The sequence below is a fragment of the Hypanus sabinus genome, unplaced genomic scaffold (genome assembly GCF_030144855.1).
Source record: "Hypanus sabinus isolate sHypSab1 unplaced genomic scaffold, sHypSab1.hap1 scaffold_504, whole genome shotgun sequence".
Classification (NCBI taxonomy): domain Eukaryota; kingdom Metazoa; phylum Chordata; class Chondrichthyes; order Myliobatiformes; family Dasyatidae; genus Hypanus; species Hypanus sabinus.
Window position 1 is genome coordinate 304427 of NW_026781371.1, and position 26401 is coordinate 330827.

Sequence of the window (26401 nt, forward strand, 5' to 3'; positions counted from 1 at the left end):
TTCACTCTGTCCGTCCCCGGGAGTGCGTGATGAGACGGTGTGGAGAGCGATTCACTCTGTGTCTGAACCCGGGAGTATGTGATGGGACGGTGTGGATGGAGATTCGCTCTGAGTCTGACCCCGGGAATGTGTGATGGGACGGTGTGGAGGGAGATTCACTCTGTGTCTGACCCCGTGAGTGTGTGATGGGACGGTGTGGAGGGAGATTCACTCTGTGTCTGACCCCGGGAGTGTGTGATGGGACAGTGTGGAGGGTGATTCGCACTGTGTCTGACCCCGGGAGGGTGAGATGGGACGGTGTGGAGGGAAAGCACGAGAGGGGCACGGATGAAGCGAAGGCGTGCGCTTTATTTACCCGGGACTGGGGTATCGAGAGCAGCAGCGCACGTGATTGAGGTGACAGCAGCTGAAGAGCGGAGCGGGAGAGGGAGAGAGGTTGGATAACAGGGAGAGTGGGGTCGTGAGTGAGTAGAGAATGGGAAGAGAGAGAATGTTCGGAAGGGGGAAGAGATGGGGGAAAGGGAGGCAAGGTAGTGAGAGGAAGGAAAATGAGGATGTAACAGCGAAGGTACGAGGGGAGGAGGATGAGAAAGAGAGAGAGTTTAGAGGAACGAGGTTAAAAAGAAAACAAGATGGCCAGTAAGAAAGCGATAGAGGGAGGGAGGAGTATAGGGTAGGGTCGAGGGGCAGAGACGATGGGTTAGTGAGAGTCGGAGAGAGAGATGGAGAGAACGAGGGTGTTTTCCTGTGATTGGAGTCGGACCCACGGGCTGTTGACTGAGATCCCGGATCATTTCAGGAATATCCGGGCACAGAGGTGCAGGCTTCTCACAGATGAAACGATGGCGAACCTGACTGCAGCGGGGGAGATGAGTGGACCATGGACATCCTTTGCATTCGAACTGTCCAGCGTTCTTCCCGTACACGACAGGAGAGGCCACTTTTCTGCCAAGGAGGGGACAGCCACTTCAAATGACAACTCCGGCAGACACCCCTGTGTCAGTCCCCAAAGTCACTGACACCCTCCCTCACCACTGACCTGTAGCAGAGCCCAACATCTCCCACTTCCCCAACACAGCCCTGTGTCAGTCCCCAAAGTCACTGACACCCTCCCTCACCACTGACCTGTAGCAGAGCCCAACATCTCCCACTTCCCCAACACAGCCCCTAGTCAGTCCCCAAAGTCACTGACACCCTCCCTCACCACTGACCTGTAGCAGAGCCCAACATCTCCCACTTCCCCAACACAGCCCCTAGTCAGTCCCCAAAGTCACTGACACCCTCCCTCACCACTGACCTGTAGCAGAGCCCCAACATCTCCCACTTCCCCAACACAGCCCTGTGCCAGTCCCCAAAGTCACTGACACCCTCCCTCACCACTGACCTGTAGCAGAGCCCAACATCTCCCACTTCCCCAACACAGCCCTGTAGCAGAGCCCAACATCTCCCACTTCCCCAAAACAGCCCTGTGTCAGCCCACAAAGTCACTGACACCCTCCCTCACCACTGAGCTGTAGCAGAGCCCACAATCTGCCACTTCCCCATCACAGCCCTGTGTCAGCCTCCGGAATACCCCCACTGACCCACACTCTCCCTCAGACTTATGTCAGTCCCCAAACTAATCGCTTACCCCACAGACGAGACGAACTCCGCCCTTGAATCCAGGACAGGCAACGATTCCCGCCCGGATCTCCGTCTCAGGAATGCACCGGCCCTCAACCACATCGCCTCCACCCCCGACAGCAAACTGTTTGTCCTGAAAAGCCACCTCTCCTCACTCGAAAACGAATTGTTCGCCCTACCAAGGAACCTCTCCGTCCTGAGCACCGATCTCCCTGTTCAGCATCGAGCGCAAACTCATCTCAGAGACACATTCAATGACCTCGAATTGAAGTACAGAACTCTCAACGAAACCAAGGCTCAAATCTGCCGACTGCTGACGGGCAGACAGGGTGAGGAGACATCCCCACATCCCCCCGCTCCGAATCACAAGGCAGAGAGGGAGGGGAATCTGGCGACGGGACGTGCGGCGAGAGCGACACCTGGTGTCCGGACGCGGGCAGTGCGTCAAGCGACGGTAAACCCGGAGCGACACCTAGTGGCCGGTTCCGGGAGTGCGTTATTGCTGCCCCACAGGACAGAGATTCACTCTGTGCCTGACCCCGGGAGTGTGTGATGGGACGGTGTGGAGGGAGATTCACTCTGTGTCTGACCCCGGGAGTGTGTCATGGGACGGTGTGGAGGGAGATTCACTCTGTGCCTGACCCCGGGAGTGTGTGATGGGACGGTGTGGAGGGAGATTCACTGTGTGTCTGACACTGGGAGTGTGTGATGGGACGGTGTGGAAGCAGATTCACTGTGTGACCCCGGGAGTGTGTGATGGGACGGTGTGGAGGGAGGTTCACTCTGTGTCTGACCCTGGGAGTGTGTGATGGGACGGTGTGGAGGGAGATACACTGTGTGTCTGACCTCGGCAGTGTGTGATGGTACTGCGTTGAGGGAGATTCACTCTGTGTCTGACCCCGGGAGTGTGTGATGGGACGGTATTGACGGTGTTTCATTCTGTGTCTGACCCCGGGAGTGTGTGATGGGACGGTGTGGAGGGAGACTCACTCTGTGTCTGACCCCCGGAGAGTCTGATGGGACGGTGTGGACTGAGATTCTCTCTGTGTCAGACTCCGGGAGTGTGTGATGGGACGGTTTGGAGGGAGATTCACTCAGTGTCTGAACCTGGGAGTGTGTGATGGGACGGTGTGGAGGAGATTCACTCTGTGTCTGACCCCGGGAGTGTGTGATGGGACGGTGTGGAGGAGATTCACTCTGTGTCTGACCCCGGGAGTGTGTGATGGGACGGTGTGGAGGGAGATTCGCTCTGTGTCTGACCCCGGGAGTGTGTGATGGGACGGTGTGGAGGGAGATTCACTCTGTGTCTGACCCCGGGAGTGTGTGATGGACGGTGTGGAGGGTGATTCACTCTGTGTCTGACCCCGGGAGTGTGTGATGGGACGGTGTGGAGGGAGATTCACTCTGTGTCTGACCCCGGGAGTGTGTGATGGGACAGTGTGGAGGGAGATTCACTCTGTGTCTGACCCCGGGAGTGTGTGACGGGACGGTGTGGAGGGAGATTCACTCTATGTCTGACCCTGGGAGTGTGTGATGGGACGGTGTGGAGGGAGATTCACTCTGTGTCTGACCCCGGGAGTGTGCGATGGGACGGTGTGGAGGGAGATTCACTCTGTGTCTGACCCCGGGAGTGTGTGATGGGACGGTGTGGAGGGAGATTCACTCTGTGTCTGACCCCGGGAGTGTGTGATGGGACGGTGTGGAGGGAGATTCACTCTGTGTCTGACCCCGGGAGTGTGTGATGGGACGGTGTGGAGGGAGATTCACTTTGTGTCTGAACCCGGGAGTGTGTGATGAAGAGTTGGGGGAAAGGGAGGCAAGGTAGTGAGAGGAAGGAAAATGAGGATGTAACAGCGAAGGTCCGAGGGGAGGAGGATGAGAAATAGAGAGAGGTTAGAGGATCGAGGGTAAAGGGAAAACAAGATGGCCAGTAAGAAAGCGTTAGAGGGAGGGAGGAGTATAGGGTAGGGTCGAGGGGCAGAGAGGATGGGTTAGTGAGAGTCGGAGAGAGAGATGGGGAGAGCGAGGGTGTTTTCCTGTGATTGGAGTCGGACCCACGGGCTGTTGACTGAGATCCCGGATCATTTCAGGAATATCCGGGCACAGAGGTGCAGGCTTCTCACAGATGAAGCGATGGCGAACCTGACTGCAGCGGGGGAGATCAGTGGACCATGTACATCCTTTGCATTCGAACTCTCCAGCGTTCATCCCGTACACGACATGAGAGGCCACTTTTCTGTCCAGGAGGGGACAGCCACTTCAAATGACAACTCCGGCAGACATCCTTGTGTCAGTCCCCAAAGTCACTGACACCCTCCCTCACCACTGATCTGTAGCAGAGCCCAAGATCTCCCGCTTCCCTATCACAGACCTGTGTCAGTCCCCAAAGTCACTGACACCCTCCCTCACCACTGATCTGTAGCAGAGCCCAACATCTCCCACTTCCCTATCACAGCCCTGTGTCAGTCCCCAAAGTCACTGACACCCTCCCTCACCACTGAACTGCATCAGAGCCCAAAATCTCCCTCTTCCCCAACACAGCCCTGTGTCAGTCCCCAATGTCTCTGACACCCTCCCTCACCACTGACCTGTAGCAGAGCCCAACATCTCCCACTTCCCCAACACAGCCCTGTGTCAGTCCCCAATGTAACTGACACCCTCCCTCACCACTGACCTGTAGCAGAGCCCAACATCTCCCACTTCCCCAACACAGCCCTGTGTCAGTCCCCAAAGTCACTGACACCCTCCCTCACCACTGACCTGTAGCAGAGCCCAACATCTCCCACTTCCCCAACACAGCCCTGTGTCAGTCCCCAAATTCACTGAAACCCTCCCTCACCACTGACCTGTAGCAGAGCATCTCCCACTTCCCCATCACAGCCCTGTGTCAGCCTCCGGAATACACCCACTGACCCACACTCTCCCTCAGGCTTATGTCGGTCCCCAAACTAATCGCTTACCCCACAGACGAGACGACCTCCGCTGTTGAATCCAGGACAGGCGAGGATTCCCGCCCGGATCTCCTTCTCAGGAATGTTCCGGCCCTCAACCACAACGCCTCCACCCCCGACAGCAATCTGTTTGCCCTGAAAAGCCACCGCTCCTCCCTCGAAAACGAATTGTTCGCCCTGCGATGGACCTCTCTGTCCTGAGCACCGATCTCTGTGTTCAGCATCGAGCGCAAACTCATCTCCGAGACAGATTCAATGGCCTCGAATTGAAGTACAGAACTCTCAACGAAACCAAGGCTCAAATCTGCCGACTGATGACCGGCAGACAGGGTGAGGACACATCCCCACTGCCCCCCGCTCCGAATCACAAGGCAGAGAGGGAGTGGAATCTGGCGACGGGACGTGCGGCGAGAGCGACACCTGGTGTCTGGACGCGGGCAGTGCGTCAAGCGACGGTACACCCGGAGCGACACCTAGTGGCCGGTTCCGGCAGTGCGTTATTGCTGCCCCACAGGACAGAGATTCACTCTGTGCCTGACCCCGGGAGTGTGTGATGGGACGGTGTGGAGGGAAGGTCACTCTGTGTCTGACCCCGGGAGTGTGTGATGGGACGGTGTGGAGGGAGATTCACTCTGTGTCTGACCCCGGGAGTGTGTCATGGGACGGTGTGGAGGGAGATTCACTCTGTGCCTGACCCCGGGAGTGTGTGATGGGACGGTGTGGAGGGAGATTCACTGTGTGTCTGACACTGGGAGTGTGTGATGGGACGGTGTGGAAGCAGATTCACTGTGTGACCCCGGGAGTGTGTGATGGGACGGTGTGGAGCGAGATTCACTCTGTGTCTGACCCCAGGAGTGTGTGATGGGACGGTGTGGAGGGAGATACACTGTGTGTCTGACCTCGGGTGTGTGTGATGGGACAGTGTGTAGTGAGCTTCACTCTGTGTCTGACCCCGGGAGTGTGTGGTGGGACGGTGTGGAGGGAGATTCACTCTGTGCCTGACCACGGGAGTGTGTAATGGGACGGTGTGGACGGAGATTCACTCTGTGTCTGACCACGGGAGTGTGTGATGGGACGGTGCTGAGGGTGATTCTCTCTGTGTCTGAGCACGGGAGTGTGTGATGGGACGGTGTTGACGGAGATTCACTCTGTGTCTGACCCCCGGAGAGTCTGATGGGACGGTGTGGACTGAGATTCTCTCTGTGTCAAACTCATCTAAGAGACAGATTCAATGGCCTCGAATTGAAGTACAGAACTCTCCACGGAACCAAGGCTCAAATCTGCCGACTGCTGACGGGCAGACAGGGTGAGGAGACATCCCCACTTCCCCCCGCTCCGAATCACAAGGCAGAGAGAGAGGGGAATGTGGCGACGGGACGTGTGGCGAGAGCGACACCTGGTGTCCGGACGCGGGCAGTGCGTCAAGCGCTGGTGAGCCGGGAGGGCCACCTAGTGGCCGGTCCTGGGAGTGCGTTATTGCTGCCCCACAGCAGAGAGATTTAGTCTGTGCCTGACCTCGGGAGAGTGTGATGGGACGGTGTGGAGGGAGATTCACTCTGTGTCCGACTCCGGGAGTGTGTGATGGGACGGTGTGGAGGGGGATTCACTCTGTGTCTGACCGCGGCAGTGTGTGATGGGACGGTGTGGAGGGAGATTCACTCTGTGTCTGACCCCGGGAGTGTGTGATGGGACAGTGCGGAGGCAGATTCACTCTGTGTCTGACCCCGGGAGTGTGTGATGGGACGGTGTGGAGGGAGATTCACTCTGTGTCTGACCCCGGGAGTGTGTGATGGGACAGTGTGGAGGGAGATTCGCTCTGTGTCTGACCCCGGGAGTGTGTGATGGGACGGTGTGGAGGGAGATACACTGTGTGTCTGACCTCGGGAGTGTGTGATGGTACTGCGTTGAGGGAGATTCATTCTGTGTCTGACATCGGGAGTGTGTGATGGGACAGTGTGTAGTGAGCTTCACTCTGTGTCTGACCCCGGGAGTGTGTGGTGGGACGGTGTGGAGGGAGATTCACTCTGTGCCTGACCACGGGAGTGTGTGATGGGACGGTGTGGACGGAGATTCACTCTGTGTCTGACCACGGGAGTGTGTGATGGGACGGTGCTGAGGGAGATTCTCTCTGTGTCTGAGCACGGGAGTGTGTGATGGGACGGTGTTGACGGAGATTCACTCTGTGTCTGACCCCCGGAGAGTCTGATGGGACGGTGTGGACTGAGATTCTCTCTGTGTCAAACTCATCTAAGAGACAGATTCAATGGCCTCGAATTGAAGTACAGAACTCTCCATGGAACCAAGGCTCAAATCTGCCGACTGCTGACGGGCAGACAGGGTGAGGAGACATCCCCACTTCCCCCCGCTCCGAATCACAAGGCAGAGAGAGAGGGGAATGTGGCGACGGGACGTGCGGCGAGAGCGACACCTGGTGTCCGGACGCGGGCAGTGCGTCAAGCGCTGGTGAGCCGGGAGGGCCACCTAGTGGCCGGTCCTGGGAGTGCGTTATTGCTGCCCCACAGCAGAGAGATTTAGTCTGTGCCTGACCTCGGGAGAGTGTGATGGGACGGTGTGGAGGGAGATTCACTCTGTGTCCGACTCCGGGAGTGTGTGATGGGACGGTGTGGAGGGGGATTCACTCTGTGTCTGACCGCGGCAGTGTGTGATGGGACGGTGTGGAGGGAGATTCACTCTGTGTCTGACCCCGGGAGTGTGTGATGGGACAGTGCGGAGGCAGATTCACTCTGTGTCTGACCCCGGGAGTGTGTGATGGGACGGTGTGGAGGGAGATTCACTCTGTGTCTGACCCCGGGAGTGTGTGATGGGACAGTGTGGAGGGAGATTCGCTCTGTGTCTGACCCCGGGAGTGTGTGATGGGGCGGTGTGGAGGGAAAGCACGAGGGGGGCACGGATCAGTCGAATGCGTGCGCTTTATTTACCCCGTGACTGGGGTATCGAGAGCAGCAGCGCACGTGATTGAGGTGACAGCAGCTGAAGAGGGAAGCGGGAGAGCGAGAGAGGTTGGATAACAGGGAGAGAGGGGTCGAGAGGGAGTAGAGAATGGGAAGAGAGAGAATGTTCGGAAGGGGGAAGAGTTGGGGGAAAGGGAGGCAAGGTAGTGAGAGGAAGGAAAATGAGGATGTAACAGCGAAGGTCCGAGGGGAGGAGGATGAGAAAGAGAAAGAGTTTAGAGGATCGAGGGTAAAGGGAAAATAAGATGGCCATTTAGAGAGCGTTAGAGGGAGGGAGGAGTATAGGGTAGGGTCGAGGGGCAGAGAGGATGGGTTAGTGAGAGTCGGAGAGAGAGATGGGGAGAACGAGGGTGTTGTCATGTGATTGGAGTCGGACCCACGGGCTGTTGACTGAGATCCCGGATCATTTCAGGAATATCCGGGCACAGAGGTGCAGGCTTCTCACAGATGAGGCGATGGCGAACCTGACTGCAGTGGGGGAGATGAGTGGACCATGTACATCCTTTGCATTCGAACTCTCCAGCGTTCATCCCGTACACGACAGGAGAGGCCACTTTTCTGTCAAGGAGCGGACAGCCAATTCAAATGACAACTCCGGCAGACAGCCCTGTGTCAGTCCCCAAATTCACTGACACCCTCCCTCACCACCGACCTGTAGCAGACCCCAACATCTCCCACTTCCCCAACACAGCCCTGTGTCAGCCTCCGGAATACACCCACTGACCCACTCCCTCAGGCTTATGTCAGTCCCCAAACTAATCGCTTACCCCACAGACGAGACGACCTCCGCCGTTGAATCCAGGACAGGCGACGATTGCCGCCCGGATCTCCATCTCAGGAATGTTTCGGCCCTCAACCACAACGCCTCCACCCCCGACAGCAATCTGTTTGCCCTGAAAAGCCACCGCTCCTCCCTCGAAAACGAATTGTTCGCCCTGCGAAGGAACCTCTCTGTCCTGTGCACCGATCTCTCTGTTCAGCATCGAGCGCAAACTCATCTCCGAGACAGATTCAATGGCCTCGAATTGAAGTACAGAACTCTCAACGAAACCAAGGCTCAAATCTGCCGACTGATGACCGGCAGACAGGGTGAGGACACATCCCCACTGCCCCCCGCTCCGAATCACAAGGCAGAGAGGGAGTGGAATCTGGCGACGGGACGTGCGGCGAGAGCGACACCTGGTGTCCGGACGCGGGCAGTGCGTCAAGCGACGGTAAACCCGGAGCGACACCTAGTGGCCGGTTCCGGCAGTGCGTTATTGCTGCCCCACAGGACAGAGATTCACTCTGTGCCTGACCCCGGGAGTGTGTGATGGGACGGTGTGGAGGGAAGGTCACTCTGTGTCTGACCCCGGGAGTGTGTGATGGGACGGTGTGGAGGGAGATTCACTCTGTGCCTGACACCGGGAGTGTGTGATGGGACGGTGTGGATGGAGATTCACTGTGTGTCTGACACTGGGAGTGTGTGATGGGACGGTGTGGAAGCAGATTCACTGTGTGACCCCGGGAGTGTGTGATGGGACGGTGTGGAGGGAGATTCACTCTGTGTCTGACCCCAGGAGTGTGTGATGGGACGGTGTGGAGGGAGATACACTGTGTTTCTGACCTCGGGAGTGTGTGATGGTACTGCGTTGAGGGAGATTCACTCTGTGTCTGACACCGGGAGTGTGTGATGGGACGGTGTGGACGGAGATTCACTCTGTGTCTGACCACGGGAGTGTGTGATGGGACGGTGCTGAGGGAGATTCTCTCTGTGTCTGAGCACGGGAGTGTGTGATGGGACGGTGTTGACGGAGATTCACTCTGTGTCTGACCCCCGGAGAGTCTAATGGGACGGTGTGGACTGAGATTCTCTCTGTGTCAAACTCATCTAAGAGACAGATTCAATGGCCTCGAATTGAAGTACAGAACTCTCCACGGAACCAAGGCTCAAATCTGCCGACTGCTGGCGGGCAGACAGGGTGAGGAGACATCCCCACTTCCCCCCGCTCCGAATCACAAGGCAGAGAGAGAGGGGAATGTGGCGACGGGACGTGCGGCGAGAGCGACACCTGGTGTCCGGACGCGGGCAGTTCGTCAAGCGCTGGTGAGCCGGGAGGGCCACCTAGTGGCCGGTCCTGGGAGTGCGTTATTGCTGCCCCACAGCAGAGAGATTTAGTCTGTGCCTGACCTCGGGAGAGTGTGATGGGACGGTGTGGAGGGAGATTCACTCTGTGTCCGACTCCGGGAGTGTGTGATGGGACGGTGTGGAGGGGGATTCACTCTGTGTCTGACCGCGGCAGTGTGTGATGGGACGGTGTGGAGGGAGATTCACTCTGTGTCTGACCCCGGGAGTGTGTGATGGGACAGTGCGGAGGCAGATTCACTCTGTGTCTGACCCCGGGAGTGTGTGATGGGACGGTGTGGAGGGAGATTCACTCTGTGTCTGACCCCGGGAGTGTGTGATGGGACAGTGTGGAGGGAGATTCGCTCTGTGTCTGACCCCGGGAGTGTGTGATGGGGCGGTGTGGAGGGAAAGCACGAGGGGGGCACGGATCAGTCGAATGCGTGCGCTTTATTTACCCCGTGACTGGGGTATCGAGAGCAGCAGCGCACGTGATTGAGGTGACAGCAGCTGAAGAGGGAAGCGGGAGAGCGAGAGAGGTTGGATAACAGGGAGAGAGGGGTCGAGAGGGAGTAGAGAATGGGAAGAGAGAGAATGTTCGGAAGGGGGAAGAGTTGGGGGAAAGGAGGCAAGGTTGTGAGAGGAAGGAAAATGAGGATGTAACAGCGAAGGTCCGAGGGGAGGAGGAGGAGAAATAGAGAGAGTTTAGATGAACGAGTGTAAAGGGAAAACCAGATGGCCAGTAAGAAAGCGATAGAGGGAGGGAGGAGTATAGGGTAGGGTCGAGGGGCAGGGAGGATGGGTTAGTGAGAGTCGGAGAGAGAGATGGGGAGAACGAGGGTGTTTTCCTGTGATTGGAGTCGGACCCGCGGGCTGCTGACTGAGATCCCGGATCATTTCAGGAATATCCGGGCACAGAGGTGCAGGCTTCTCACAGATGAAGCGATGGCGAACCTGACTGCAGCGGGGGAGATGAGTGGACCATGTACATCCTTTGCATTCGAACTCTCCAGCGTTCTTCCCTTACACGACATGAGAGGCCACTTTTCTGTCAAGGAGCGGACAGCCAATTCAAATGACAACTCCGGCAGACAGCCCTGTGTCAGTCCCCAAAGTCACTGACACCCTCCCTCACCACTGACCTGTAGCAGAGCCCAACATCTCCCACTTCCCAAACACAGCCCTGTGTCAGTCCCCAAAGTCACTGACACGCTCCCTCACCACTGACCTGTAGCAGAGCCCAACATCTCCCACTTCCCCAACACAGCCCTGTGTCAATCCCCAAAGTCACTGACACCCTCCCTCACCACTGACCTGTAGCAGAGCCCAACATCTCCCACTTCCCCAACACAGCCCTGTGTCAGTCCCCAAAGTCACTGACACCCTCCCTCACCACTGACCTGTAGCAGAGCCCAACATCTCCCACTTCCCCAACACAGCCCTGTGTCAGTCCCCAAAGTCACTGACCCCCTCCCTCACCACTGACCTGTAGCAGACCCCAACATCTCCCACTTCCCCAACACAGCCCTGTGTCAGTCCCCAAAGTCACTGACACCCTCCCTCACCACTGACCTGTAGCAGAGCCCAACATCTCCCACAGCCCTGTGTCAGTCCCCAAAGTCACTGACACCCTCCCTCACCACCGAACTGTAGCAGAGCCCAACATCTCCCACTTCCCCAACACTGCCCTGTGTCAGTCCCCAAAGTCACTGACACCCTCCCTCACCACTGACCTGTAGCAGAGCCCAACATCTCCCACTTCCCCAACACAGCCCTGTGTCAGTCCCCAAAGTCACTGACACCCTCCCTCACCACTGACCTGTAGCAGAGCCCAACATCTCCCACATCCCCAACACAGCCCTGTGTCAGTCCCCAAAGTCACTGACACCCTCCCTCACCACTGACCTGTAGCAGAGCCCAACATCTCCCACTTCCCCAACACAGCCCTGTGTCAGTCCCCAAAGTCACTGACACCCTCCCTCACCACTGACCTGTAGCAGAGCCCACAATCTCCCACTTCCCCATCACAGCCCTGTGTCAGCCTCCGGAATACACCCACTGACCCACACTCTCCCTCAGGCTTATGTCAGTCCCCAAACTAATCGCTTACCCCACAGACAAGACGACCTCCGCCGTTGAATCCAGGACAGGCGACGATTCCCGCCCGGATCTCCGTCTCAGGAATGTTACGGCCCTCAACCACAACGCCTCCACCCCCGTCAGCAAACTGTTTCTCCTGGAAAGCCACCGCTCCTCCCCCGAAAACGAATTGTTCGCCCTGCCAAGGAACCTCTCCGTCCTGAGCACCGATCTCTCTGTTCAGCATCGAGCGCAAACTCATCTCCGAGACTGATTCAATGGCCTCGAATTGAAGTACAGAACTCTCCAGGAAACCAAGGCTCAAATCTGCCGACTACTGACGGGCAGACAGGGTGAGGAGACATCCCCTCATCCCCCCGCTCCGAATCACAAGGCAGAGAGGGAGGGGAATCTGGCGACGGGACGTGCGGCGAGAGCGACACCTGGTGTCCGGACGCGGGCAGTGCGTCAAGCGACGGTGAGCCGGGAGAGACACCTAGTGGCCGGTTCCGGGAGTGCGTTATTGCTGCCCCACAGGAGAGAGATTCACTCTGTGTCTGACCCCGAGACTGTGTGATGGGACGGTGTGGAGGGAGATTCACTCAGTGTCTGTCCCCGGGACTGTGTGATAGGACGGTGTGGACGGAGTTTCACTCTGTGTCTGACCCTGGGAGTGTGTGATGGGACGGTGTGGAGGGAGATTCACTCTGTGTCTGACCCCGGGAGTGTGTGATGGTACGGTGTGGAGGGATATGCACTTTGTGTCTGACCCGGGGAGTATCTGATGGTACGGTGTGGAGAGAGATTCACTCTGTGTCTGACCCCGGGAGTCTGTGATGGGACGGTGTGGAGGGAGATTCACTCAGTGTCTGACCCCGGGAGTCTGTGATTGGACGGTGTGGAGGGAGATTCACTCAGTGTCTGACCCCGGGAGAGTGTGATAGGACGGTGTTGACGGTGTTTCATTCTGTGTCTGACCCCGGGAGTGTGTGATGGGACGGGGTGGAGGGAGATTCACTCTGTGTCTGACCCCGGGAGTGTGTGATGGGACGGTGTGGAGGGAGATTCACTCTGTGTCTGACCCCGGGAGTGTGTGATGGGACGGTGTGGAGGGAGATTCACCCTGTCTGACCCCTGGAGTGTGTGATGGGACGGTGTGGAGGGAGACTCACTCTGTGTCTGACCCCGGGAGTGTGTGATGGGACGGTGTGGAGGGAGACTCACTCTGTGTCTGACCCCCGGAGAGTCTGATGGGACGGTGTGGACTGAGATTCTCTCTGTGTCAGACTCCGGGAGTGTGTGATGGGACGATGTGGAGGGATATTCACTCTATGTCTGACCCCGGGAGTGTGTGATGGGACAGTGTGGAGGGAAAGCACGAGGGGGGCACGGATCAGTCGAATGCGTGCGCTTTATTTACCCCGGGACTGGGGTATCGAGAGCAGCAGCGCACGTGATTGAGGTGACAGCAGTTGAAGAGGGGAGCGGGAGAGCGAGAGAGGTTGGATAACAGGGAGAGAGGGGTCGAGAGGGCGTAGAGAATGGGAAGAGAGAATGATCGGAAGTGGGAAGAGTTGGGGGAAAGGGAGGCAAGGAAGGGAGAGGAAGGAAAATGAGGATGTAAAAGGTCTGAGGGGAGGAGGATGAGAAATAGAGAGAGTTTAGAGGAACGAGGTTAAAGAGAAAACAAGATGGCCAGTAAGAAAGCGATAGAGGGAGGGAGGAGTATATGGTAGGGTCGAGGGGCAGAGAGGATGGGTTAGTGAGAGTCCGAGAGAGAGATGGGGAGAACGAGGGTGTTTTCCTGTGATTGGAGTCGGACCCACGGGCTGTCGACTGAGATCCCGGATCATTTCAGGAATATCCGGGCACAGAGGTGCAGGCTTCTCACAGATGAAACGATGGCGAACCTGACTGCAGCGGGGGAGATGAGTGGACCATGGACATCCTTTGCATTCGAACTGTCCAGCGTTCTTCCCGTACACGACAGGAGAGGCCACTTTTCTGCCAAGGAGGGGACAGCCACTTCAAATGACAACTCCGGCAGACACCCCTGTGTCAGTCCCCAAAGTCACTGACACCCTCCCTCATCACTGACCTGTAGCAGAGCCCAACATCTCCCACTTCCCCAACACAGCCCTGTGTCAGTCCCCAAAGTCACTGAACCCTCCCTCACCACTGACCTGTAGCAGAGCCCAACATCTCCCACTTCCCCAACACAGCCCTGTGTCAGTCCCCAAAGTCACTGACACCCTCCCTCACCACTGACCTGTAGCAGAGCCCAACATCTCCCACTTCCCCAACACGGCCCTGTGTCAGTCCCCAAAGTCACTGACACCCTCCCTCACCACTGAGCTGTAGCAGAGCCCAACATCTCCCACTTCCCCAACACGGCCCTGTGTCAGTCCCCAAAGTCACTGACACCCTCCCTCACCACTGACCTGTAGCAGAGCCCAACATCTCCCACATCCCCAACACAGCCCTGTGTCAGTCCCCAAAGTCACTGACACCCTCCCTCACCACTGACCTGTAGCAGAGCCCAACATCTCCCACTTCCCCAACACAGCCCTGTGTCATTCCCCAAAGTCACTGACACCCTCCCTCACCACTGACCTGTGGCAGAGCCCAACATCTCCCACTTCCCCAACACAGCCCTGTGTCAGCCCCCAAAGTCACTGACACCCTCCCTCACCACTGACCTGTAGCAGAGCCCAACATCTCCCACTTCCCCAACACAGCCCTGTGTCAGCCCCCAAAGTCACTAACACCCTCCCTCAGCACTGACCTGTAGCAGAGCCCACAATCTCCCACTTCCCCATCACAGTCCTTTGTCAGCCTCCGGAATACACCCACTGACCCACACTCTCTCTCAGGCTTATGACAGTCTCCAAACTAATCGCTTACTCCACAGACGAGACGAACTCCGCCCTTGAATCCAGGACAGGCGACGATTCCCGCCCGGATCTCCGTCTCAGGAACGTTCCGTCCCTCAACCACAACGCCTCCACCCCCGACAGCAAACTGTTTCTCCTGAAAAGCCACCGCTCCTCCCTCGAAAACGAATTGTTCGCCCTGCCAAGGAACCTCTCCGTCCTGAGCACCGATCTCTTTGTTCAGCATCGAGCGCAAACTCATCTCCGAGACAGATTCAATGGCCTCGAATTGAAGTACAGAACTCTCCACGGAACCAAGGCTCAAATCTGCCGACTGCTGACGGGCAGACAGGGTGAGGAGACATCCCCACATACCCCCGCTCCGAATCACAAGGCAGAGAGGGAGGGGAATGTGGAAACGGGTCGTGCGGCGAGAGCGACACCTGGTGTCCGGAAGCGGGCAGTGCGTCAAGCGACGGTGAGCCGGGAGAGACACCTAGTGGCCGGTTCCGGGAGTGCGTTATTGCCGCCCCACAGGAGAGAGATTCACTCTGTGCCTGACCCCGGGAGAGTGTGATGGGACGGTGTGGAGGGAGATTCACTCTGTGTCTGACCCCGAGAGTATGTGATGTGGCGGTGTGTAGGGAGAATCACTCTGTGTCTGACCCCGAGAGTGTGTGATGTGGCGGTGTGGAGGGAGATTCACTCTGTGTCTTACCCCGGGAGTATGTTATGGGACGGTGTGGAGGGAGATTCACTCTGTGTCTGACCCCGAGAGTGTCTGATGGGACGGTGTGGAGGTAGATTCACTTTGTGTCTGACCCAGGGAGTGTGTTATGGGACGGTGTGGAGGGAGATTCACTCTGCGCCTGACCCCGAGAGTGTGTGATGGGACTGTGTGGTCGTAGATTCACTCTGTGTCTGACCCCTGGAGTGTGTGATGGGACGGTGTGGAGTGAGATTCACTCTGTCTGACCGCGGGAGTGTGTGACGGGAAGGTGTGGAGGGAGATTCACTCTGAGTCTGACCCCGGGAGTGTCTGATGAGACGGTGTTGAGGGAGATTCACTCTGTGTCCGACGCCGGGAGTGTGTGATGGGACGCTGTGGAGAGCGATTCACTCTGTGCCTGACGCCGGGAGTGTGTGATGGGACGCTGTGGAGAGCGATTCACTCTGTGCCTGACCCCGGGAGTGTGTGATGGGACGGTGTGGAGGGAGATTCACTCTGTGTCTGACCCCCGGAGTATCTGATGGTACGGTGTGGAGAGAGATTCACTCTGTGTCTGACCCCCGGAGTCTGTGATAGGACGGTGTTGACGGAGTTTCACTCTGTGTCTGACCCCGGGAGTGTGTGATGGGACGGTGTCGAGGGAGATTTACTCTGTTCCTGACCCCCGGAGAGTCTGATGGGACGGTGCGGAGGGAGATTCTCTCTGCGTCTGATCCCGGGTGTGTGTGATGGGACGGTGTGGAGGGAGATTCACTCTGTGTCTGACCCCGGGAGTGTGTGATGGGATGGTGTGGAGGGAGATTCTCTCTTTGTCTGACCCCGGGAGTGTGTGATGGGACGGTGTGGAGGGAAGGCACGAAGAGGGCTGTCGACCCCAAAATCTCCCACATCCCTATCACAGCCCTGTGTCAGTCCCCAAAGTCACTGACACCCTCCCACACCACTGACATGTAGCAGAGCCCAACATCTCCCACTTCCCCATCACAGCCCTGTGTCAGCCTCCGGAATACACCCACTGACCCACACTCTCCCTCAGGCTTATGTCGGTCCCCAAACTAATCGCTTACCCCACAGACGAGACGACCTCCGCCGTTGAATCCAGGACAGGCGACGATTCCCGCCCGGATCTCCGTCTCAGGAATGTTCCGGCCCTCAACCACATCACCTCCACTCCCGACAGCAAACTGTTTGTCCTGAAAAGCCACCGCTCCTCCCTCGAAAACGAATTGTTCGCCCTGCCAAGGAACCTCTCCGTCCTGAGCACCGATCTCTCTGTTCAGCATCGAGCGCAAACTCATCTCCGAGACAGATTCAATGACCTCGAATTGAAGTACAGAACTCTCCACGGAACCAAAGCTCAAATCAGCCGACTGCTGACCTGCAGACAGGTTGAGGAGACATCCCCACTTCCCCCCGCTCCGAATCACAAGGCAGAGAGAGAGGGGAATGTGGCGACGGGACGTGCGGCGAGAGCGACACCTGGTGTCCGGACACTGGCATTGCATCAAGCGACGGTGAGCCGGGAGAGACACCTAGTGGCCGGTCCTGGGAGTGCGTTATTGCTGCTCAACAGGAGGGAGATTCACTCTGTGTCTGACCCCTAGACTGTGTGATGGCACAGTGTGTAGTGAGCTTCACTCTGTGTCTGACCGCGGGAGTGTGTGATGGGACGGTGTGGAGGGAGATTCACCGTGTGTCTGACCCCGGGAGTGTGTGATGGGACGGTGCTGAGGGAGATTCACTCTCTGTCTGACCCTGGGAGTGTGTGATGGAACGGTGTGGAGGGAGATTCATTCTGTGTCCGCCCCCGGGAGTGCGTGATGGGACGGTGTGGAGAGCGATTCACTCTGTGTCTGACCCCGGGAGTATGTGATTGGACGGTGTGGAGGGAGATTCACTCTGTGTCTGACCCCGGGAGTGTGTGATTGGACGGTGTGGAGGCAGTTTCACTCTGTGTCTGACTCCGGGAGTATGTGGCTGTGTCCGACCCCGGGAGTGTGTGATAGGATGATGTCGAGAGAAATTCACGCTGTGTCCGACCCCGGGAGTGTGTTATTGGACGGTGTGGAGGGAGGTTCACTCTGTGTCTGGCCCCGGGGGTGTGTGATGGGACGGCGTGGAGGGAGATTCAGTCTGTGTCTGACCCCGGGGGTGTGCAATGGGACGGTGAGGTGGGAGATTCACTCTGTGTCCAGCCCCGGGAGTGTGTGATGGGACGGTGTGGAGGGAGGTTCACTCTGTGTCTGACCCCGGGGGTGTGTGATGGGACGGCGTGGAGGGAGCTTCACTCTGTGTCCGACCCCGGGCGTGTGTGGTGGGACAGCGTGGAGGGAGATTCACTCTGTGTCTGACCCCGGGAGTGTGTGATGTGACGGTGTGGAGGGAGATTCACTCTGTGTCCAACCCCGGGACTATGTGATGGGACGGTGTCTAGGGAGATTCGCTCTCTGTCCTACCCCGGGAGTGTGTGATGGGACGGTGTGAAGGGAGATTTACTCTGTGTCCAACCCCGGGACTATGTGATGGGACAGTGTGGAGGGAGATTCACTCTGTGTCTGACCCCGGGAGTGTGTGATGTGACGGTGTGGAGGGAGACTCACTCTGTGATTGACCCCGAGAGTGTGTCATGGGACGGTGTGGAGGGTGATTCACTCTGTTTTTGACCCCGGGAGTGTGTGATGGGACGGTGTGGAGGGAGATTCACTCTGTGTCTGACCCCGGGAGAGTGTGATGGGACGGTGTGGAGGGAGATTCACTCTCTGTCTGACCCCGGGAGTGTGTGATGTGATGGTGTGGAGGGTGATTCACTCTGTTTTTGACCCCGGGAGTGTGTGATGGGACGGTGTGGAGGGAGATTCACTCTGTGTCCAACCCCGGGCCTATGTGATGGGACGGTGTCTAGGGAGATTCGCTCTCTGTCCTACCCCGGGAGTGTGTGATGGGACGGTGTGAAGGGAGATTCTCTCTCTGTCCATCCCCGGGAGTGTGTGATGGGACGGTGTGGAGGGAGATTCACTGTGTGTCTGACTCCGGGAGTGTGTGATGGGACGGTGTGGAGGGAGATTCACTCTGTGTCTGACCCCGGGAGTGTGTGATGGGACGGTGTGGAGGGAGATTCACTCTGTGTCCGACCCCGGGAGTGTGTGATGGGACGGTGTGTAGGGAGATTCACTCTGTGTCTGACCCCGGGAGTGTGTGATGGGACGGTGTGGAGGGAGATTCTCTCTGTGTCCGACCCAGGGAGTGTGTGATGGGACGGTGTGGAGGGAGATTCACTCTGTGTCTGACTCCGGGAGTGTGTGATGGGACGGTGTGGAGGGAGATTCACTCTGTGTCTGACCCCGGGAGTGTGTGATGGGACGGTGTGGAGGGATATTCACTCTGTGTCCGACCCCGGGAGTGTGTGATGGGACGGTGTGGAGGGAGATTCACTCTGTGTCTGACCCCGGGAGTGTATGATGGGACGGTGTGGAGGGAGATTCACTCTGTGTCTGACCCCGGGAGTGTGTGATGGGACGGTGTGGAGGGAGATTCTCTCTGTGTCCGACCCAGGGAGTGTGTGATGGGACGGTGTGGAGGGAGATTCACTCTGTGTCTGACCCCGGGAGTGTGTGATGGGACGGTGTGGAGGGAGATTCTCTCTGTGTCCGACCCAGGGAGTGTGTGATGGGACGGTGTGGAGGGAGATTCAATCTGTGTGTGACCCCGGGAGTGTGTGATGGGACGGTGTGGAGGGAGATTCACTCTGTGTCTGACCCCGGGAGTGTGTGATGGGACGGTGTGGAGGGAGATTCACTCTGTGTCTGACCCCGGGAGTGTATGATGGGACGGTGTGGAGGGAGATTCACTCTGTGTCTGACCCCGGGAGTGTGTGATGGGACGGTGTGGAGGGAGATTCACTCTATGTCTGACCCCGGGAGTGTGTGATGGGACGGTGTGGAGGGAGATTCTCTCTGTGTCCGACCCAGGGAGTGTGTGATGGGACAGTGGGGAGGGAGATTCACTCTGTGTCTGACCCCGGGAGTGTGTGATGGGACGGTGTGGAGGGAGATTCAATCTGTGTCTGACCCCGGGAGTGTGTGATGGGACGGTGTGGAGGGAGATTCAATCTGTGTGTGACCCCGGGAGTGTGTGATGGGACGGTGTGGAGGGAGATTCACTCTGTGTGTGACCCCGGGAGTGTGTGATGGGACGGTGCGGAGGGAGATTCACTCTGTGTGTGACCCCGGGAGAGTGTGATGGGACGGTGTGGAGGGAGATTCAATCTGTGTGTGACCCCGGGAGAGTGTGATGGGACGGTGTGGAGGGAGATTCAATCTGTGTCTGACCCCGGGAGTGTGTGATGGGACGGTGTGGGGGGAGATTCAATCTGTGTGTGACCCCGGGAGTGTGTGATGGGACGGTGTGGAGGGAGATTCACTCTGTGTCTGACCACGGGAGTGTGTGATGGGACGGTGTGGAGGGAGATTCACTCTGTGTCTGACTCCGGGAGTGTGAGATGGGACGGTGTGGAGGGAGATTCACTCTGTGTCTGACCCCGGGAGTGTGTGATGGGACGGTGTGGAGGGAGATTCACTCTGTGTCTGACCCCGGGAGTGTGTGATGCGACGGTGTGGATGGAGATTCACTCTGTGTCTGACCCCGGGAGAGTGTGATGGGACGGTGTGGAGGGAGATTCACTCTGTGTCTGTCCCCGGGAGAGTGTGATGGGACGGTGTGGGGGGAGATTCACTCTGTGTCTGACCCCGGGAGTGTGTGATGGGACGGTGCGGAGGGAGATTCACTCTGTGTCTGACCCCGGGAGTGTGAGATGGGACGGTGTGGAGGGAGATTCACTCTGTGTCTGTCCCCGGGAGAGTGTGATGGGACGGTGTGGGGGGAGATTCACTCTGTGTCTGACCCCGGGAGTGTGTGATGGGACGGTGTGGAGGGAGATTCAATCTGTGTGTGACCCCGGGAGTGTGTGATGGGACGGTGTGGAGGGAGATTCACTCTGTGTGTGACCCCGGGAGTGTCTGATGGGACGGTGTGGAGGGAGATTCAATCTGTGTCTGACCCCGGGAGTGTGTGATGGGACGGTGTGGAGGGAGATTCAATCTGTGTGTGACCCCGGGAGTGTGTGATGGGACGGTGTGGAGGGAGATTCACTCTGTGTGTGACCCCGGGAGTGTGTGATGGGACGGTGCGGAGGGAGATTCACTCTGTGTGTGACCCCGGGAGAGTGTGATGGGACGGTGTGGAGGGAGATTCAATCTGTGTGTGACCCCGGGAGAGTGTGATGGGACGGTGTGGAGGGAGATTCAATCTGTGTCTGACCCCGGGAGTGTGTGATGGGACGGTGTGGGGGGAGATTCAATCTGTGTGTGACCCCGGGAGTGTGTGATGGGACGGTGTGGAGGGAGATTCACTCTGTGTCTGACCACGGGAGTGTGTGATGGGACGGTGTGGAGGGAGATTCACTCTGTGTCTGACTCCGGGAGTGTGAGATGGGACGGTGTGGAGGGAGATTCACTCTGTGTCTGACCCCGGGAGTGTGTGATGGGACGGTGTGGAGGGAGATTCACTCTGTGTCTGACCCCGGGAGTGTGTGATGGGACGGTGTGGATGGAGATTCACTCTGTGTCTGACCCCGGGAATGTGTGAAGGGACGGTGTGGAGGGAGATTCACTCTGTGTCTGACCCCGGGAGTGTGTGATGGGACGGTGTGGAGGGAGATTCACTCTGTGTCTGACCCCGGGAGTGTGTGATGGGACGGTGTGGAGGGTGATTCACTCTGTGTCTGACCCCGGGAGTGTGTGATGGGACGGTGTGGAGGGAGATTCAATCTGTGTGTGACCCCGGGAGTGTGTGATGGGACGGTGTGGAGGGAGATTCACTCGGTGTCTGACCCCGGGAGTGTGTGATGGGACGGTGTGGAGGGAGATTCACTCTGTGTCTGACCCCGGGAGTGTGTGATGGGATGGTGTGGAGGGAGATTCACTCTGTGTGTGACCCCGGGAGTGTGTGATGGGACGGTGTGGAGGGAGATTCTCTCTGTGTCTGACCCCGGGAGGGGGTGATGGGACGGTGTGGAGGGAGATTCACTCTGTGTCTGACCCCGGGAGTGTGTGATGGGACGGTGTGGAGGGAGATTCACTCTGTGTCTGACCCCGGGAGTGTGTGATGGGATGGTGCGGAGGGAGATTCTCTCTGTGTCTGACCCCGGGAGTGTGTGATGGGACGGTGTGGAGGGAGATTCACTCTGTGTCTGACCCCGGGAGTGTGTGATGGGACGGTGTGGAGGGAGATTCACTCTGTGTGTGACCCCGGGAGTGTGTGATGGGACGGTGTGGAGGGAGATTCACTCTGTGTCTGACCCCGGGAGTATGTGATGGGACGGTGTGGAGGGAGATTCACTCTGTGTGTGACCCCGGGAGTGTGTGATGGGACGGTGTGGAGGGTGATTCACTCTGTGTCTGACCCCGGGAGTGTGTGATGGGACGGTGTGGAGGGAGATTCACACTGTGTCTGACCCCGGGAGTGTGTGATGGGACGGTGTGGAGGGAGATTCACTCTGTGTCTGACCCCGGGAGTATGTGATGGGACGGTGTGGAGGGAGATTCACTCTGTGTGTGACCCCGGGAGTGTGTGATGGGACGGTGTGGAGGGAGATTCACACTGTGTCTGACCCCGGGAGTGTGTGATGGGACGGTGTGGAGGGAGATTCACTCTGTGTCTGACCCCGGGAGTGTGTGATGGGACGGTGTGGAGGGAGATTCACTCTGTGTCTGACCCCGGGAGTGTGTGATGGGATGGTGTGGAGGGAGATTCACTCTGTGTGTGACCCCGGGAGTGTGTGATGGGACGGTGTGGAGGGAGATTCTCTCTGTGTCTGACCCCGGGAGGGGGTGATGGGACGGTGTGGAGGGAGATTCACTCTGTGTCTGACCCCGGGAGTGTGTGATGGGACGGTGTGGAGGGAGATTCACTCTGTGTCTGACCCCGGGAGTGTGTGATGGGATGGTGCGGAGGGAGATTCTCTCTGTGTCTGACCCCGGGAGTGTGTGATGGGACGGTGTGGAGGGAGATTCACTCTGTGTCTGACCCCGGGAGTGTGTGATGGGACGGTGTGGAGGGAGATTCACTCTGTGTGTGACCCCGGGAGTGTGTGATGGGACGGTGTGGAGGGAGATTCACTCTGTGTCTGACCCCGGGAGTATGTGATGGGACGGTGTGGAGGGAGATTCACTCTGTGTGTGACCCCGGGAGTGTGTGATGGGACGGTGTGGAGGGTGATTCACTCTGTGTCTGACCCCGGGAGTGTGTGATGGGACGGTGTGGAGGGAGATTCACACTGTGTCTGACCCCGGGAGTGTGTGATGGGACGGTGTGGAGGGAGATTCACTCTGTGTCTGACCCCGGGAGTATGTGATGGGACGGTGTGGAGGGAGATTCACTCTGTGTGTGACCCCGGGAGTGTGTGATGGGACGGTGTGGAGGGAGATTCACACTGTGTCTGACCCCGGGAGTGTGTGATGGGACGGTGTGGAGGGAGATTCACTCTGTGTCTGACCCCGGGAGTGTGTGATGGGACGGTGTGGAGGGAGATTCACTCTGTGTCTGACCCCGGGAGTGTGAGATGGGACGGTGTGTATCTGGATGGTACAGCAGGATATTCACTGTTCCTTTTACCTGTTGTTCCCGACTGAACAGCCCCAGGCCTCCAAATGTCGGCACGTCGATTCCCCGCAGTTTAATGAAATGTCACTCCCTTTAAGACTCAGACTGACGATTATTGCCCGTCAGCATCGCTTCACGGAAAGTCTGTCGTTGACGTCCCCGTGCTGAGCACTCAGTGCTCCACCGTAGGAGATCCATTTCCAGAACTGTTCTTTGTGATCTAAAGTTCCGATTTCTTTACTGTCGTCCTGTTTGTTTCGAGTCTGTGTTTGAGCGTTTTCCAGACCATGCTCTCCACTTCCCTTCCCCACCACCGGTCTCTGGCTCCAGAAGGAATTACGGCGTCAGCAGTTTGAGAAGACTGGGTCTTTCACTGAAGACTAGAAAATGACCGCTGGGACTGTGACGAGATCTGAAGGAATTTTTTTAAAGTGGACTGTTCCTTTAACAAGATAGGGAGCGGAACAGTTTGTGTGCTAGTTCAGCAGCAGAGAGAGAGAGAGAGGGGGAGAGAGGGAGAGGGAGAGAGGGAGAGAGGGAGGGAGAGAGGGAGACGCCTTGGAAACTGAAAGGCGGAGCTACATGACGGACAGCTGGTGGTCCGCACTGCTGAGCAAAGGCCGACTGAGTTTTTATCCGGACGCACAGGAGACCCCCGACTCCAGGGGCAAGGAGGACACTGGTGGGAAACTTTGCCACACGGTGCGAGCAGAGTCATCTGCAGCTTAATGTGAAAAGGACGGGTGAGCTGGTGGTGGACCTGAGGAGGGCTGAGACACCGGTGACCCCTGTTTCCATCCAAGGGGTCAGTGTGAACATGGTAGAGGATTACAAATACCTGGGGATACGAATTGACAATAAACTGGACAAAGAACACTGATCCTGTCTACAAGAAGGGTCAGAGCCGTCTCTATTTCCTGAGGAGACTGAGGTCTTTTAACATCTGCCGGACGGTGCTGAGGATGTTCTACCAGTCTGTGGTGGCCAGCGCTATCATGTTTGATGTTGTGTGCTGGGGCAGCAGTCTGATGTTAGCAGACACCAACAGAATCAACAGACTCATTCGTAAGGCCAGTGATGTTGTCGGGGTGGAACTGGACTCTCTGACGGTGGTGTCTGAAAAGAGGATGCTGTCCAAGTTGCATGCCATCTTGGACAATGACTCCCATCCACTCCATAATGTACTGGTCAGGCACAGCAGTACATTCAGCCAGAGACTCATTCCACGGAGATGCAATACTGAGCGTCATAGGAAGTCATTCCTGCCTGTGGCCATCAAACTTTACAACTCCTCCCTCGGAGTGTCAGACACCCCCGGCCAACAGGCCGGCCCAGGACTTATTTTTCCGCTTGGCATAAATTACTTATTATTTATGGTTTTATTGTGCTACATTTCTACACTATTCTTGGTTGGTGCGACTTTAACGAAAACCCAATTTCCCTCGGGGTCAGTAAAGTCTGTCTGTCTTTGCGTTGCCCGCGGCAGGGGTGGGGGGTTTTGCTCACAGTGCGGACGAAGGGGTGACCGGTGGGGAGCTATCGGTGTGTTTCACCCTGGTCTGGGGTTGATAACTCCGCCAGGGAAGACGGCATCTCCCTTTTCGTGGTCACATTCGGTGAATGCGGGTTTCGGGAGCAGGAGGACTACGCGGGGTATCGGCGTTGGAGGACAAGACAACTCCCTGTCTGTCTGTCTCTCTCTCTCTCTCTCTCTCTCTCTCTCTCCCTCTCTCTCTCTCCCTCTCTCTCTCTCCAACTCTGCTCAAACCAAATTCCAGAAGTGATCTTGAAAAGCAAACACGAGCAACGTCGGGCGGGATGGGTGACGAGGTTGCGGAGGAAGATGCTGTCAAAACGATCGAGCGTGACGGGACCCTCGGCCCGACCCGGGTGCATTCCTGCGCAAGGAGGCAAGACGTGGAAATCTGGCGCGGCTGCAGTTGACGGGACCCGCCGGCAGGGGGCGCGGTCGAGTTTTCAGCAGGTGGGCACGTCCGTGGAAATCAGGCACGGCTGCAGTGGGCGGGACACTCCTGCAGGGGGCGCGGGCGAGCTCTCGACACGCCGGGGGGAGTTCCGGGCACGGCTGCAGTGGGCGGGACCCGCCTGGAGGGGGCGCAGGCGAGCTTTCGACACGCCGGGGGGCAGTTCCGGGCACGGCTGCAGTGGGCGCGACCCGCCTGGAGGGGGCGCAGGCGAGCTCTCGACACGCCGGGGGGAGTTCCGGGCACGGCTGCAGTGGGCGGGACCCGCCGGCAGGGGTAGCGAGCGAGCTCTCGACACGCCGGGGGGAGTTCCGGGCACGGCTGCAGTGGGCGGGACCCGCCGGCAGGGGGAGCGAGCGAGCTCTCGACACGCCGGGGGGAGTTCCGGGCACGGCTGCAGTGGGCGGGACCCGCCGGCAGGGGGAGCGAGCGAGCTCTCGACACGCCGGGGGGAGTTCCGGGCACGGCTGCAGTGGGCGGGACCCGCCGGCAGGGGGAGCGAGCGAGCTCTCGACACGCCGGGGGGAGTTCCGGGCACGGCTGCAGTGGGCGGGACACTCCTGCAGGGGGCGCGGGCGAGCTCTCGACACGCCGGGGGGAGTTCCGGGCACGGCTGCAGTGGGCGGGACCCGCCGGCAGGGGGAGCCAGCGAGCTCTCGACACGCCCGGGGGAGTTCCGGGCACGGCTGCAGTGGGCGGGACCCGCCGGCAGGGGGAGCGAGCGAGCTCTCGACACGCCGGGGGGAGTTCCGGGCACGGCTGCAGTGGGCGGGACCCGCCGGCAGGGGGAGCGAGCGAGCTCTCGACACGCCGGGGGGAGTTCCGGGCACGGCTGCAGTGGGCGGGACACTCCTGCAGGGGGCGCGGGCGAGTATTCAGCAGGTGGGTACGTCCGTGGAAATCAGGCACGGCTGCAGTGGGCGGGACACTCCTGCAGGGGGCGCGGGCGAGCTCTCGACACGCCGGGGGGAGTTCCGGGCACGGCTGCAGTGGGCGGGACACTCCTGCAGGGGGCGCGGGCGAGCTCTCGACACGCCGGGGGGAGTTCCGGGCACGGCTGCAGTGGGCGGGACACTCCTGCAGGGGGCGCGGGCGAGCTCTCGACACGCCGGGGGGAGTTCCGGGCATGGCTGCAGTGGGCGGGACACTCCTGCAGGGGGCGCGGGCGAGCTCTCGACACGCCGGGGGGAGTTCCGGGCACGGCTGCAGTGGGCGGGACACTCCTGCAGGGGGCGCGGGCGAGCTCTCGACACGCCGGGGGGAGTTCCGGGCATGGCTGCAGTGGGCGGGACACTCCTGCAGGGGGCGCGGGCGAGTATTCAGCAGGTGGGTACGTCCGTGGAAATCAGGCACGGCTGCAGTGGGCGGGACACTCCTGCAGGGGGCGCGGGCGAGTATTCAGCAGGTGGGTACGTCCGTGGAAAT

The 26401-nt window shown here is 58.5% G+C and overlaps 1 protein-coding gene across 4 annotated transcripts; it reads left to right on the forward strand.

Annotated features, from left to right (window-relative positions):
• Positions 1-1334: 1334 nt before the first annotated feature.
• LOC132389225 (uncharacterized) lies at positions 1335-24373 on the forward strand. Of its 4 annotated transcripts, none has more exons than XM_059961695.1 (3): positions 1335-1952; positions 14641-14955; positions 23025-24373. In XM_059961695.1, exons 1-3 carry the CDS (start codon positions 1604-1606, stop codon positions 23066-23068), a joined length of 708 nt encoding a protein of 235 aa, XP_059817678.1. In that variant the 5' UTR covers positions 1335-1603; the 3' UTR covers positions 23069-24373. The 4 variants fall into 4 exon arrangements, 1 of the variants encoding a protein (XP_059817678.1); XR_009510454.1 differs by lacking the exon at positions 1335-1952 and adding an exon at positions 11372-12207 and having other exon boundaries at positions 13588-16846; XR_009510455.1 differs by lacking the exon at positions 1335-1952 and adding an exon at positions 11463-12207 and having other exon boundaries at positions 14641-16846.
• The last annotated feature ends 2028 nt before the right edge of the window (positions 24374-26401 follow it).